This window comes from Aquarana catesbeiana, linkage group LG04, assembly GCF_042186555.1.
Source record: "Aquarana catesbeiana isolate 2022-GZ linkage group LG04, ASM4218655v1, whole genome shotgun sequence".
In the NCBI taxonomy this organism is placed as follows: domain Eukaryota; kingdom Metazoa; phylum Chordata; class Amphibia; order Anura; family Ranidae; genus Aquarana; species Aquarana catesbeiana.
The window spans coordinates 604,352,713-604,369,750 of record NC_133327.1 but is presented as its reverse complement, the minus strand read 5'-3'; the positions used below and the strand labels follow the sequence as shown (position 1 = coordinate 604,369,750).

Below are 17,038 nucleotides of genomic sequence, written 5' to 3'. Positions count from 1 at the left end.
AATACATTTTTTGTTAACATCATTACACATTCAGGAATCTTTCCTACCCTCTGGTGCCTCCTGGTATCCCTAGCCCCATAATAGCTTATACCTCCAACAGCAGAAAGGCCTTAAAGTCCACAATGTCCATGTCCTGGGAACCCTAACCTGGTTTGTGGGAAGGGGAGAACAATTAGGCAAAGTTCAGTTACACTGGGGCTGATTTACTAAAACTGGAGAGTGCAACATCTGGTGCAGCTCTGCATAGAATCCAATCAGCTTCCAGTTTTTTTTGTCAAACCTTAATTGAACAAGCTGAAGTTAAAAGCTGATTGGCTACCATGCACAGTTGTATCAGATTTTGCACTCTCCAGCTTTAGTAAAACAACCCCACAGTGACATAAACACAGAGCGAGTGACCTTTAGGCTGCTCTTCTCTTCTAGAGTATGTATCTGCCACCGAAAGGCACCATGAACACCCAGGAAACTGGGCAGCACAGTTAACCCTTTCTTCCCCAGGGGCACGAACTACATGCATGTACATTGTACAAATTAACTGAACCCACGATGCAGTAACATAAGGCATTGCAGTACAACACATACAAGAACAAAAACATAATTTAGGCACCTGCCTTCATACAGATCTTTTCTTACACAGATTGGTCAGAATATATTAGGAGTAGTTATGGTTTGCCCGGAATTTTACTTTACATTCTTACTGAAGACAGAGCACTTCTTTGTATGTGATTGTGCCAGAGCACCCATGTGCCTGTAGCCGAATGGCTGTATATTTACAGTGTGAGATCTAAGGCAGTGATTTCTCTGCTACTTAAAGTGAGCTTTAGTGATGCCACCACTAAGCTGTTCTCCTGGCTGGAGGCTTTGACATGAGAAAGCAAAAATCTGCCTCTACCAACGTGGCCACTTCTACACAATCAAATGCAGACAATAATGGTAATTAGTCCCTTGCTCACTGAAAACCAGGAAGTATGCATTTTCTGAAAACCAGACTAAAAAAAGTTGAAGGATACTAGAACGTAACCCTAATGCCCCGTACACACGGTCGGATTTTCCGACGGAAAATGTGTGATAGGACCTTGTTGTCGGAAATTCCGACCGTGTGTGGGCTCCATCACACATTTTCCATCGGAATTTCCGACACACAAAGTTTGAGAGCTTGCTATAAAATTTTCCAACAACAAAATCCGTTGTTGGAAATTCCGATTGTGTGTACACAAATCCGACGCACAAAGTGCCACGCATGCTCAGAATAAATTAAGAGACGAAAGCTATTGGCTACTGCCCCGTTTATAGTCCCGACATATGTGTTTTACGTCACAGCGTTTAGAACGTTCGGATTTTCCGACAACTTTGTGTGACCGTGTGTATGCAAGACAAGTTTGAGCCGGAAAAAATCCATGGATTTTGTTGTCGGAATGTCCAATCAATGTCCGACCGTGTGTACGGGGCATAAGACACACAAATATTGAACACAGTGGTGCAGAGTTTTCTCTACTGTTTCTGTAGGCTTTCATGCTATATCACAAGCAAACCAGGCCATAGAAAGTAGGACCAAAAGTATAGGAATTCACACTGAAGTTATGTGACCTTTATAAATGCACTTGGCTGGTGGCCGCAAATGTTTCTGGCATATGCTCACTGAGCTCCTTGGTAAAATCAAATATCTTAATATTATGTAATAGGGTATACATAATAAAATATACAGTATAATACCATTACCAAAATTGTTGCTGGTCAAATTGTAGCTGATCTTATTGCATCTTTGTCAGCATCCATATGTGATGTTTATATTCCATATCAATCTAGTTTGTGACTTTTTCTGACAATAGGCTTTACACTTACTGTATGTTTACATCACCTTGGAATCCTAGTTTCTTTAGATGAATCTATCGCTAACAAAATTAAAAAGCAGCTTTTGAATGTATATTAATAATACTTTTGTGGAATAAGTGGTGTAGAAAGAAAAGGTCATTGTTGGGGTTTACATACACTTCACCACTCCAGCTTACGCATTTGTATACCCCTTATAGACCAGTTTTAAAATTTTTGCTTTTATTGGCATATTTACCAAACCAAATGTATGCAACTAAGAAGGGTTCCATGTTAGAGTTTATAGATATTTAAGTATATGTAAAGGCAAATTTATCCTTTTAAAGTTTTGGATAGAGTGGGGTGTCCCCACTGGGGAGATTCACCACTCAAGACCATTGTCATCAAGAAAGAAAGGGAAATCCAAAATGTTATAGTAAGGGCAAATTTCCCAGTTAAGACAAACAATATGGTGATCTCTGTTTAGGATGGGAATTCCCCCTTTGATGAGATTTCCTCCAGTTTCATATTGCATCTCCAGCACTGGGTTTGAAGGGAAATCTCAGTGGGACAGTAAAATTTAAAGGGGTTGTAAACCTACGTGTTTTTTCACCTTAATGCATCCTATGCATTAAGGTGAAAAAACACCTGGCAGTGACCGACCCCCCAGCCCCCACGTTTTACTTACCTGAGCCCTAGAACTTGACCCACAGGGATGCGCTGTCTCTCTGCCTGGGGTTCTCGGCTCTTGATTGGATAGATTGATAGCAGCGCAGCCATTGGCTCCCACTGCTGTCAATCAAGTCCAATGACGCGGGGGGCTGGGCCGAGTCCTGTATTGGGCCTCTATGGATGCCGAATTCTGGACTCGGTAGCGCACCCACAAGGTAATCCCCCGGGAGAGAGTTTCTCCCAGGGGGTTATCTGATGTGGGGAGGAGCTGCGAGAGCTGCTGCGGGACCCCAGAAGAGCAGGTTCAGGGCCACTCTGTGCAAAACGAGCTGCACAGTGGAGGTATGATATGTTTGTTATTTTTTTTTTTAAACAAACCCTTACAATCACTTTAACTAGATGGGGCTTTAAAGCTGAACTCTTGTCTTAAAATCGTTTATTGAAATATATTCCTCAATAACCACAAAGTATATAGCTCCACTTTGTGTGCACCAAATGATTTTGCAACCTTATAAAAGTAGTAGTGACATCATCACTGTGCTGTGCATAGTCTGCATAGAGAGCAGTGCTGTGGGAGGGGCTCAGCAGGCCCCACCCACTATAGGCTGCCTGCAGAAAACTTCCTGCACAAGGAGAGAGCAACAGTGTTTATTACAGGAAGCTCCTGCACAGAGAAAAAGAGCCACACTGCACAGATCTGGAAGAAATACACAAAGTACACTAAACTCCAAGTAAGAATACTTATGGTTTTTATATTTACACAGAATTTGTTTATCCCGGAGTTCGTGTTTAAACCCTTTTTTACTCTAACTAAAAAAAAATCTTCCAGTGCATTATGGGAGCTGAGTTCTTTTGACTGGCTTAGTCCTCTTCAGCAGTGACTTGGTAATGGCCACACACAGGGGGAACAATTCTGTGCAGTGCATTTTGTGAGTTCTACAGCTATCCGTTTTACCTTACACAGCACCTTACACAAGCAATCAATTTTTATATTGTGTCATTGCATGAGTCACGCCAACTTCTTTTCGATTGTAGGCCAATAGCTGTCAGCTTTCCACATACATTGCACTTATATGCTGCCAGGAGAAAACCACTCAACTTAATCTTCCCAAGTCTTTTCCTTTTGTCCTCCTATTTATCTTTCAAATGCATGTCTGTGTATTTCTTGAATACCTGTTTAATAATTGCCTTTTGATTTCAGGAATAGATTACCTTCACCCAGATCTTGCCTCAAATTATGTGAGTATAATATAGTTCATTTTAACATTTAAAGGCTTTTGTAGGTGACACAGTTATTCGTTATCAAAGAGACAGCAGTATCCATGTTAAGAGTTGAACTTCTGATCTTTTGTTAAATGCATTTATAAATTGTTGTAATTATAATAGAGACTGTAGCATATAAATGATGGGGGAAGGGATCTCACCTAGCAACGGTTCTATTTGAAATTTGTCACACATTAGGATTGTATGGCATCTTATGAGAAAACAGTACAGCAGAACACACATCATACCATATCTATGTATAAAAAGAAACAACAAATGTCATGCAGAAATACGGATCTCATTCATACCAATGGCTTTGTCTGCAGTCTGTGTCTGAGCTTATGGCCTCATGCACACACAGGGTGTTTGATTTTCTCCTCTGAATGTCTTTTACTCCTGGCAGAAAAAGCAACTTAAAGAGGAGGTCCAGCCTGGGTGAAAAAAATTTAAAGTCAGCAGCTACAAATACTGTAGCTGCTGACTTTTAATATTAGGGAACTTACCTGTCCAGGGAGCCTGCGATGTCGGCACCCCAGCCGATCTTCGGAACGACTCCCGGGTGCTGCCGCCACCATTCCTGCTAAGAGAACATGGCAGTGAAGCCTTTCATCTTCACAGCTGGTTCCCTTTCTAATTGGCCCAGTGGCGGGGGAAGGAGGAACGGGGCCGAACTTCCAAGAGATCGGGCCATGGCCCTGTCTCCCGAAGTGGGGAAGGGGACCTGTTAAAAACAGGTCCCCGTTCCCCCCTCCCCCCTAAAAGGTGCCAAATGTGGCACCGGGGGAGAGGGGGGGAGCGTATAAATGGAAGTTTCACTTTTGGGTGGAACTCCGCTTTAAAAAAGGTAAAGCTGCATTTTTTGTGCGTTTGCGCATTTGGCATTAAAGCATTCTCTTGGCCAGAATATAAATTTATCCTGGCCATTGGAATGCCTAAACGTGTCTAGTCTTTATGATTATTTTTTTTTTGTGTGTAGCACACCCCTTGGGAGCCGCAAGTAAACTAGGATCCCTCCACCCTGCACAGCCAGGCACACCCAATTTTCAAAGGCACTCTTGAGACAAAGGACAGCCTGTGACTTTGTTTTTTTTTGTTATTTATTGAGGGTAATAACTTTGATAGGGATGGGAGGTTATGGGATGCCCATTTGGTTTCAACAACAACTTCAGAGACAACTCTTCCTATATACAGTCTTGATATACAGCTCATCTTCTTCCTCCAGCACTCACTTGCTTGCAGAACCCAGCTGAATCACTGAGAATATCTGACAGTCACTCAGATTAAAGCAATGGCCCATTACAGGCAGGAACCCGAGGCCCCTTAGTTGTGTATCAGAAGGTCAGTGTCCAGCTTGCATCACTCCTGTGGCTACTGATCCCAGCACCACCTCTTCAGGCACTGTCAAACTTCTTGGCTGCAGCTGCCCCTTTCTCTAGCCCTCCAGGCTAACTTCCCCCCACAGTTCTCCAGACTGACACTCACCAGCCCACCCAGCTGACTGTCAGGAGATCTCCCAGACATACTGACCGGCTTCTGCTGTCCTATCTCCTTGCTCCATGCGTCCCAGAAGGGTTTCCTTCATGTGTGTTCGTAGTATCCTTCTAGCACCCAAGGTCACACTCCCCCAGACTAGGTTGCACCCTCAATGGCCACCGACAGCTTCCTCAGCACTCCATCTCCATCTTCTAGAACATTCTCCAATGTCCCAGAGAACGGGGAGGCACCAGAGAAGTTGCTAGGATGAGTCACCCAGCCCTGGGTCACTGAACTCTAACCCAGATTCCCAGCTCAAGCTTGGCCCTGAGCCAAACTTAAATTTTCCTACACTAACAGCTAGACTAACACACTAGAGGGTGCTACATGTGTGTTTTGCATTTTTTTGCTCAAAAGCTCCTCCCCTGAACGTGCTGGTAATGGGTTTTTTCAGCCTTGAAACTCTACCCTTCTAATATGCCTGTAAATGCCTATGTGTGCATTGACTAACATCGAGGCGCTTTTACAGGCTGGAAAAAATGCCATACACCTGTAAAAGAAGCATTTTTAAGCCCTGTGTGCATACTTGGTATTATTGTCAATAGGTCTGTTTTTCATGTGTGCTTATATATACTGGTCTAAAATTTTTTTTTTAAATAATGCGTACACTATGCATCAAAATACACAAAGCATGCAAAATCATGGTAAAGTGTATGCCTGGGCAAATACAAAATGTGCATATAGTCAGTTTCTGCAATACATGCACATGTTTTGTCTCTTTAAAAATGCTGCAAGTTGAAGAAAATACCTTTGAATCCTGCCAGAAATCTAGTGAGCTTCTAATGTCTTCTGCAGAGCACTGAAATCCAAAACGGTATTGGAAGATCTGCCTGAGTTCTCCTCTGCTGTACTACAAACCACCTCCACCCATTTTTTATAGTGATGAGAAGTTGGTTTGTGGTCCAAATCATGGACAAGAATTTTAGAACAGGAATTATGTCTCTGGCACAATTTTTAAGTGAACATAAAGGGAAACATGGCTTCAATAGAGAAAACTAATACAACCACCACGTCTAAGCACTAAAAAGCTGCAATACAGTATATTATATTATAGTTCTCGGGTTTAAAAATAGGTTTTAAGGTATTATCAGAATGCTGATATCAGGACAGGTAATGCTGCCAGACTACCTTATCAACTGCTCAGTGCCAGCCACCCTAAATTGCCAATCTCTCAACTGGCTTCTGATTTCCCAACAAAATAAAATTCAAAATACTAACAACAACATACAGTGCCATCCACAACTTTGCCCCAAGTTACATCACTAATCATATCTCAATATATCACCCAAACTTTCCAGTCTGCTCCTCCTAAGATTCCCTCCTGCTCTCTAGCTCCCTTGTCTCCTCCTCCCATGCTTGCCTCCAGGACTTTTGCAGAGCCTCTGCCATCCTCTGGAACTCCCTACCCCAATTTTTCTGGATATCTCCTACTCTCCACACCTGTAGGTGATCCTTGTAAACTCATCTCGTCAGGGAAGCTTATCCCTCCTCCACCTAAATACTGAACTTTTACTTTCTTCATTAGTTAATTTCACAGTTTTTGCCTTTTATACTACTTGCATCCCCTTTTAGATTGTAAGTCCCCATGGGCAGGGCCCTCCCAACCACGAAATTGTATTGTACCAGTACTGTCTTCCTTTATATTGTAAAGCAATGTGCAAACTTTCGGCGCTATATAAATCCTGTATAAATACATATAGTACATATATATATATATATATATATATATATATATATATATATATATATATATATATATACAGTATCTCATAAAAGTGGGCATGGAGTTCACCAGAGCTTCACAAGTTGTCACTGGAGTCCTCTTTCACTCCTCCATGATGACATCACAGAGCTGGTGGATGTTAGAGACCTTGGGCTCCTCCACCTTCCATATGAGGATGCGCCACAGATGCTCAATAGGGTTTAGGTCTGGGGACATGCTTGGCCAGTCCACCACCTTTACCTTCAGCTTCTTAAGCAAGATAGTGGTCATCTTGGAGGTGTGTTTGGGGTCGTTATCATGTTGAAAATATGTTGGAATAATGCCCTACTGCCCAGTCTCCAAAGGGAGGGGATCATGCTCTGCTTCAGTATGTCACAGTACATGTTGGTATTTATGGTTCCCTCAATGAACTGTAGCTCCCCAGTTCCGGCAGCACTCATGCAGCCCCAGACCATGACACTCCCACCACCATGCTTGACTGTAGGCAAGACACACTTATCTTTGTACTCCTCACCTGGTTGCCGCCACATATGCTTGACACCATCTGAACCAAATAAGTTTATCTTGGTCTCATCAGACCACAGGACAGGACATATATATACTGTATATACAGTGCCTTGAAAAACTATTCACACCCCTTGAAATTTTCCAAATTTTTGCATGCTACAACAACACAAAGTGGCACATGATTGTGAAGTGGAAGGTAAATGATAAATAGATTTCAACATTTTTTACAAATATATATCTGAAAAGTATGGCATGCATTTGTATTCAGTCCCCCTGAGTCCATACTTTGTAGAACCATCTTTCTCTGCAATTACAGCTGAAAGTCTTTTTGGGGATGTCTCTACCAGCTTTGCACAGCTATAGAGTGACATTTTTGCCCATTCTTCTTTGAAAAATAGCTCAAGCTCTGTCAGATTGGATGGAGAGCAATTCTGTGCACAGCAATTTTCAAGTCTTGCCACAGATTCTCAATTGGATTTAGGTCTGGACTTTGACTGGGCAATTCTAACACATGAATATGCTTTCATCTAAACCATTCCATTGTAGCTCTGGCTGTATGTTTGGGGTCATTGTTCTGCTGGAAGGTGAACCTCCTCCCCAGTCTCAAGTCTTTTGCTGACTCTAACAGGTTTTCTTCTAAGATTGCCCTGTATTTGGCTCCCTCCATTTTCCCATCAACTCTGACCAGCTTCCCTGTCCCTGCTGAAGAAAAGCATCCCCACAATGTGATGCTGTCACCACCATGTTTCACGGTGGGGATGGTGTGTTCAGGGTGATGTGCAGTGTTAGTTTTCTGCCACACATGGCGTTTTGCTTTTAGGCCAAAAAGTAAAATTTTGGTCTCATCTGACCAGAGCACCTTCTTCCACATGTTTGCTGTGTCCCCCCACATAGCTTCTTGCAAACTGCAAATGGGACTTCTTATGGCTTTCTTTCAACGATGGCTTTCTTCTTGCCACTCTTCCATAAAGGCCAGATTTGTGGAGTGCACGACTAATAGTTGTCCTGTGGACAGATTCTCCTATCTGAGCTGTAGATCTCTGCAGCTCCTCCAGAGTTACCATGGGCTGCTTGGCTGCTTCTCTGATTAATGCTCTCCTTGCCCGGCCTGTCAGTTTAGGTGGACGGCCATGTCTTGGTAGGTTTGCAGTTGTGCCATACTCTTTCCAATTTTGGATGGTAGATTGAACAGTGCTCCGTGAGATATTCAAAGCTTGGGGATATTTTTTTAAAACCTAACCCTGCTTTAAACTTCTTCACAACTTTATCCCTGTCCTGTCTGGTGTGTTCCTTGGCCTTCATGATGCTGTTTTTTTCACTAAGGTTCTCTAACAAACCTCTGAGGGCTTCACAGAACAGCTGTATTTATACTGAGATTAAATTACACACAGGTGGACTCTATTTACAAATTAGGTGACTTCCGAAGGCAATTGATTCCACTAGATTTTAGTTAGAGGTATCAGAGTAAAGGGGGCTGAATACAAATGCACGCCACACTTTTCAGATATTTATTTGTAAAAAAAAATTAAAAACCATTTATAATTTTCTTTCCATTTCACAATTATGTGCCACTTTGTGTTGTTCTATCACATAAAATCCCAATAAAATACATTTACGTTTTTGGTTGTAACACGAGAAATGTGAAAAATATCAATTTTTTATGGGAGGGGTACTAACTGGATTATTTATTCTATTAATTTGCCACTAGTTCAGTTTGAAGTCTAAATGCTCACAGCTATATTATCAAAACTGATAATGTGAACTGTAGAATTTACTATACATCCTTCACTGTGACTAAGCTAAACTGTGGATCCAAACAGCTATCATTCCAATATGGTTTCTTCTACAGTTTCTTGAAATCTTTTGCAACTTTTCATCATTCCTACGGTCTAAATCTGTTCTCGACTACACTGTGATTTGCAGTGGCTGAGCATATTTACATGAGAAAACAATAGGGCTATTTTAGAAAAGTTACAATTTTCATTAATTACTTCCACAGCAGATGCGCTATGGACATTGCATTGTTTCACTATTGTCACTTATGATTAAGCTATTCAAGTCATTTGCACCGGAGCTCGACTAAAACAAATTAAACATGAAGTGGAAAAACTTGATGTGTTCCAGCTCTATTGTTTATTAGCAAGTAGTTACTCTGTAGGAAAGCCATCATTACGTTTAGGAGAACAGTATAATTTGGTGAGTATGTCAAGGATTTAAAAAAAAAAAAAGTGAGGAGTGGAGCTGCCGCTATCTCTAATGATAGGAATACAATTCAAACAAATTGAGTCCTCTCCTGGTCCTCCAAGATTTCATATCTGTCTCATCCATTTTACATGGTTTATGGCTTTCACAGATAAACTGCCAAGATTATGTAAATGGGACAGAATATTGGATTCTGAAAATGACTTCTCTGGCGCAATTCACATTTATTACGGAGTGTTCCGCTGCCATTAATGGTACGGATGCTACTGTGAAATCCCATAAAATAATAATAAAGTGATTTAACTGTGAAATAAACACCTTCCCCTCTTCCCTAGCTTTTATTACATGAAATGTGAAGAAATTTCTGGAAATAGCAATAGCTACAAGAATCGCAAAAGATTTCTCTGGGGATTTAAACTAGAGAATGAACTAATCTGAAGAATGTCTAAAATGAACTGAAATATTTGCTTGGTTATGCAATCTACCCAAGTATACCTCATGCTGACAGTTTAACTGTCAGGTTTTTCTCTTCAATTTTTTTCTAAACTAGAAAATCACAAAGCAGCAAATCAAAACTGTTTCCATTTCATTCAGCTGAATATTAGGTTGAGGTCGGGGCTGGGAAAGAGTTAAAATAGGGAGCCTGAATTATCTAAGTACATTTACTAGGCTAGTTATGTTCATCTTGTGAAGCAGAGTGTGGTGACAAGATTTCTTTAGGTCCATTTTTCTTGGATAGTGAATGGGTAGAGTAAACTTTGTGCTGGGTTTTTAATGCTGTCTTTGTCTGGTTTGGAGATTTCTATCCTAGAGGAGCACATGTGTAGCACCCACCCACTTAGGTGTGTGCTAAATTAGTCAGTTAGGATTAGTGTCAGGTAAAGTTGCCAGTGTTTTGCCCTGTTGGTTTAAGCCTGGTTGGGATAAATTGGGTGGGAGAAATAATAGAATAGAAAGGGGGGGGGGGGGGTGACCACCTGTATTCTGTTTGATTGATGCCCTGTTCTTCCAGTGAGAGGTTCTGGAGGGAAGGTGGGTTGGACACAGGATGCAGTTAGTTTGTGTAGGTCACCCTGAACCAATCGTTAATTCGAGTGGGCAGGGGCTACCAGGCCTATATGAACTGGGGATCACATGCTCCTGGGAGATTTGGTTGCAGATGGGAATTTGATCCAGTGAAGCAGCAAGAATGTGACCCACAGCGGTCCAGGCTTGAAGGCCTGGGGGTATAATGCTCTCAGCGCTGGATAGCACAAGATCTTGAACCGGAAGGCCTGAGGGTTCAGAGACCTCAGTGCTGGATGGTTCATCCACAAAAAGTCACCTAAAGACACTCCGGGAGCAATGTGTCAGACGTCACTGGCTGGGATGGTGCTACCCTGTTTATGCAAAGCAGCTAAATTTGAAGCACGACTAGACATGTTCGGTCTGTTTTGTTTTTTTTAATAGAAATGTGGACAAGTTTTACGTTATTTGAAAATTTGAAAGTATCTGAAGTTCTGAATTACAATAGTAACGGATTTAACCACTTCAGCCTCGGAAGATTTTACCCCCTTCCTGACCAGAGCACGTTCTACAATTTGGCACTGTGTCGCTTTAACTGACAATTGTGCGGTCATGCAATGCTGTACTCAAACGAAATTTGCGTCCTTTTTTCCCACAAATAGAGCTCTCTTTTGGTGGTATTTGATCACCTCTGCGGTTTTTATTTTTTTTGCGCTATAAACAAAAAAAGAGCGACATTTAAAAAAAAAAAAAAAAAAATTTTTTTTACTTTTTGCTATAATAAATATCCCCGTTTAAAAAAAAAAAAAAACAAGAACACATTTCTTCATAAGTTTAGGCCAATATATATTCTTCTATATATTTTTGGTAAAAAAATCACAATAATGCCCCGTACACACGGTCGGATTTTCCGATGGAAAATGTCCGATCGGAGCGTGTTGTCAGAAATTCCGACCGTGTGTGGGCTCCATCGGACATTTTCCATCGGATTTTCCGACACACAAAGTTGGAGAGCAGGAGATAAAATTTTCCGACAACAAAATCCGATCGCGTCAATTCCGACCATGTGTGGCCTGTTCCGACGCACAAAGTGCCACGCATGCTCAGAAGAAATTCTGACACGGAACAGCTTGGTCTGGTAAACTTAGCGTTCGCAATGGATACAGCACTTTCGTCACGCTGCAATGTTAAAAATGGTTTAATACAGCGCACTCTCTTCTTCTTTATAATGTGACAAGAATTAAGTAGTTTTGCTGCTCATATTCACACACATTTCTCACAAACTTATTTCGTTACTATTTATCGTGATTCAGTCAATATATTTTGATTTCTCACATCTGACCACATTATTTTGGTGTTTATTTTTATTTTTTTGGGGTTTAATGTAGATGATTTTTTTTGTGTTTGTATTTTTTGGAAGGGTTTTTTTTTTTTTTTTTTTAGGATTTTTATTTGTACTCCCTAAAATTTTTGAGTGTGTTTTTTGTGTCAAGTTACCACAACACCATTGATATGTTGTTATATTTAATCTGTAGGAGATTGTTTGGTGTTGTTGTCCCTTGTTAATTTCACATTTTATGTTAGAAATGTACCTGAATCCTCACCAACAAACTGTCTTTTTTGGTTGAAAACACACACAGGAGAGTAGAATTTCACAACAAAAAACTTTTATTAAGGGCTCACAACTAAACAAAGAGGGAGGCAATGCTGGAGAAACTGCAGAAATTGGCAAACCCTTGGACCCCCAGGGCAGACATCAATTAGTTTAAAGCAAAATTGGTGGCCTGAGGAGTCCTTATCTAAGGGAGTGCAGTCTGGTCCAGAAGTCCCAGAGATCCGGAAAGCAGCAGATGACATCTGTGTCCCCAGGCTGTGGTCATACGAGAGACTGCAGCTTCTGTCAGACCAGACTGAACCCAGGGTCATCACTCTCAGGTCTTCTTTCCACGCTTCCTTCCACGCTGTGGCTGTGGTGGTGGAGTTGTGGCAGCAGGAGGAGGAGGAGGAGGAGGAGGATGGTCCAACTCAACCACATCGGTCTTGGGTGTTAGTTCCCCACTCACCCCCTTAGTTAGTACTTTATAAAGCAGTTGCTCACACAGGAGGCGTTGACTCTCCTGCATGCACTTCAGTTTGGTGGCAGCCATGCAGGCAAAGGCCTCTTCAGGAGTGGGTAAGGCTCGTAGGGACGCTGAAGCCTCCTGAATTAGCCTGAGCGCTGAATCCTACATGGGAGTCGTCTTCCTGGCTCTTTTATATGGAAGGCGGTGGGGAGGAACCTGAGATTCAGTCAGGCTTCGACTTGTACCAGGCTTCTCTTGGCTGACACTTAGCCCTGTCTCCTCCTGGCTGCCACTAATCCCCGCCTCCTCCTGACTGCCACATTCCGCAACCTCCTCCTGGCTAAGGTCTTCCTGTGTATGAAAAAGGGACATAGTTTTAGCATTTTCTTCATCAATCACACACAATCGTCACCTCCTGACTGTTGCAAATTGAATGTTAACAAATATAACAGACTATCATTCTGAGCCCAGCATTTTTGTTTCTTTTTTACCAATTTTGGGTGCCCACTACTGTCTATTAATATGTAAAACACTTTTTTTTCAATCAGCAATTAGTGATTAATAATAACATCTATAGTAAACATCATTTCTTTATTGACCAGAAATCTGTAGAGGAATGCTATACCTGACTCCAGCTGGGCTCCTCCACTTCCTCCACTTCCACAGCCCTCCACTGGGCTGGAAGGCCCAGGTTGGACATCGGAAGCCTCAGCTGGGGTGGAAGGAAGCGTGGAAGGAAGAGTAGAGAGGGATTCCCTGACTTCAGTGTGGTCTGACAGAAATCGCAGTCTCTTATAGTACCACAGCCTGGGGACATAAACGTCATCTGCTGCAGCTCCGGATCTCTGGGAATCTGTGACCTTCTTGCGCTCCCTAAGATAAGTGCTCCTCAGGCCACCAATTTTGGTTTTTAAATAGGGGATGGTTGCTGTGGGGACCACCGGCTTCACCAACTCCAGCAGTTTCTCCAGCGCTGTCTGCCTCTTTTGTTTATTATTGTAATGGGGATGTCTCACCTGCCACAGACAGGGCAGCTCCCTGTACTTGTCTATGAACAGGAAATTGTGGTCGTTGAACCCATCCATTTTCTCTGCAAGACACAACACAAGACAAACCCTAAGGTCAGGCCAAACTCCCCTAATCTTGTTAAAATATAGGCTTCCATTTCGAAGCAGTATAGGCGCAAGTTTAGATCTTACCTTCGTTATCACGATCGGCGCCTCTGATGCTCCTTCCTCCGCTCACAGATCGTACGTAATACGCACGCGTGTTAAGCTTTATACACACTGCGCATGCGTGTAACTCCGCCCGCCCCTGACGTTCTTTCTAGTCTATTCCCCGCCCCTTTTCGATCAGCGCAGTGGGGGAAGAGAACATGGTGGAGACACAGCAGGATCGTGCTAATTGTAGCAACGAGGAGGAGGAGGAGGAGGAGGAAAGGCCGGATCCGGAAACGTCCCAATCCAGAAGGAGTAGATTTAAGGCCTCAAATATGTTCTTTGGGGAGATGTTGGAGATGGTGGACATCCTGAAGAGGGCCGACTATGATGGGAAGTATGGACCTTACCCCAACCCCAATGTCAGAAAGGCCAAGATCATTGCGAAAGTGGTCAAGAGTCTGCACCGGAAATTTGGGGTACGTCAATCGAAAGATCAGCTCAGGAAGTGGTGGTTGGACCTCAAATTATGAGAACATGAGCAGTACAGAAAGATCCGGAGAGTGCTGCAAAAAAGTAAGTAGTTGTGCTGTGTTCCTATTCTTTTTGTGTTTATGGTGCTCCATGTGCTTTTATTACAAGTGTACATTTTAAAATGGCAACTTTCTGGTTCATGGGCACATTATTCGTTCGTATCAAACATTTTTCTTTTGGCCTATAAAACACCATTGTTTAGGCCATATGCATTTGGCCACCATTTTTATGCCCTATACTTGTCTGAAACGAATTTGGTTGTGTAGATGGCTTTGTTACTAGAATGAAATGCAAACTAGATTCTGTTTAAGGAGAGGGCACTCAGCAGCTGTTTTCACATATGGACACTGGAGCACTAGTGTGGGACAAAAGAACACCATTTTTATTAGGGGACCACACAGGTGCTCCAGTGTATACTATAGGGGGGGGCTACATCTGTGAAGCTTGTACCAAACAGGTAAAGTATTGAAGCTTGACAAAGGACACTGAAAATGCTACATTTTTGAACTCTGCTAAAATTGACAATTGTACCCCACTTCCAAGCAATGTTTCCTATTTATAGTTCTGCCATCAAATATCCGTGTGCTAATTATACCATTTTGTTTTACATAGGGGAGAAAAGACTCGGAGGACACCCCTCATCCGAGGAGACCAGAGCTCACCCCCCTCTGAAAGAAGGGGAAATCCCCCCAACACAAGCTGAGCAGGAGGAAGAAGACGTGGTGGAACTAGTCACCACAACAGGTGAGTGTCTGCGACCACAGGCTCAGGTAAGAGATGTATGGCGGCATATTTTTGATACCTATTTTTTTGTGTGTTCCTCTCTTTTTAGGTGATCGTGAGGTTGTGGATCCAGATCCTTTCACATCCGAAAGTGCCCAGATCCTGATCGGGGAGATCATGGGGTGTAATTTACAATTGGAAAACCTCAAGAAAAACATCAATGATGTTATTCAAAAAATAAAAACATCATTGATGTTTTGGGGCGAGTTTAAAGCCCCTCCAAATCCCTTTGTTTTTTGGTGTGCTACAATGTGAAAAATGTTTTTGTGATTTTTCCAAAAGCCAAATTTGGAGGATGCACACAGTGTGCCAAAATGTGCTATCTGCCATCACGGGAGATCAATGGACGCGTTTTGGGGGTGCAAACCCTTCCTCAATAATAAAGTAGCTGAGAGGAAGGGGTTTCTCCCCCAAAACACGTCCCTTGATCCCCCGTGATGGCAGCTAGCACATGTTGACATTTGTAAATTGGTGTGCATCTTCCAAATTTGGCTTTTCCTGGAGTGACTTCACCCCATCTGAACGCAATATCAAACACAGTTCCTAAATACTCATGTGTGATATTGCCTTCAAATTCTACCAGATGTGAACGTTGTAAGTTCAAGATTTGTGTCTTTCTTGTTGGTTTTACACAGGCCTGTTTTATCTTAAATGGACATTTCTATTTGTGATAATGCCACCCCAAAAATTGTTATACAACAAACATGTTGGTTTGTTAGAAAAACCTTTGGTAAATGCACATGTGATTGTACAGGTATTAAAAAGTGTGTTAATCAAGAATGTGTGGATTATTGTGTCAATGCTAAAACACTTTAGTGGTGATGTAATTGTTTTTTTCGGTGAAAATGGGGGTTATTTCCTAAGGGCAAATCCTCTTGGCACTACAAGTGCAGTTTCAGTGCAGTTGCAACTGCACTTGTAGTGAAAAGTGTCTTTGCATTTAGTAAATAACACCCAACAGTGCTTTGTATAAGGTTACACAATCACGCCATTTTCTGAAATCAACACATTTCTGTCAGGGTCAGCTAAAACAAACACAAGCAGTAAATGTCCACAAATATTTTATTTTTTTTGCTTTTTAATTTGAAAAAGGCTTCACATATTTGCTGGCATATTGATGGCCCCCCTACCCGCAAAGAACTCCAGGTATCGTAACCGGACATCATGGGCACTCAGGGAGGGCAAGCCAGGATGGCCGCTTTCAAGCGCCGTCAGTGTTGTTTCAGGGATCACTCTGGCCTCAGGCCCAAAAGAGCCAGCATAGTTGGCCGAATGTTTCCTTAAAAGTTATGGAGAATACAGCACGCCATGGTGATATGATTAAGTTTATACTCCGCCATATGGATAGGTGTCAGAAATAGGTGGAACCGGCTGGCCAGGATTCCAACTGTGTTCTCCACCACTCTTCGGGCTCTGGTCAGCCGGTAATTAAAAACCCTCTGTTCCGGGATGAGGGTCCTCATAGGGAATGTCCGCATAAGATGGTCCCCCAGCGCAAAAGCTTCATCAGCAACGAACACAAATGGGAGTCCTTCCACATTGTCCTCTGGAGCTGGCAAGTCCAAGCTGCCATTCGGGAGACGCCTGTAGAACTCCATCTGGGCGATGACTCCACCATCGGACATCCGGCCATTCTTCCCCACGTCCACATACAAGAAGTCGTAATTAGCCGACACCACCGCCAACATCACTATACTATTGAACCCCTTATAGTTGAAATAGTATGACCCCGAGTTGGGTGGTGGGACGATGTGGACGTGTTTCCCATCAATTGCCCCTCCGCAGTT

At 42.5% G+C, this 17,038-nt stretch overlaps 1 protein-coding gene across 1 annotated transcript in view; it reads left to right on the top strand.

Annotated features, from left to right (window-relative positions):
• PCSK2 (proprotein convertase subtilisin/kexin type 2) overlaps window positions 1-17,038 on the top strand; it is a 369,694-nt gene that overhangs the window by 189,406 nt on the left and 163,250 nt on the right. Inside the window, exon 5 of the mRNA XM_073628231.1 lies at window positions 3,683-3,720. Coding sequence (XP_073484332.1) covers window positions 3,683-3,720 — 38 coding nt within the window. The remainder of the gene's footprint in view (window positions 1-3,682; window positions 3,721-17,038) is intronic.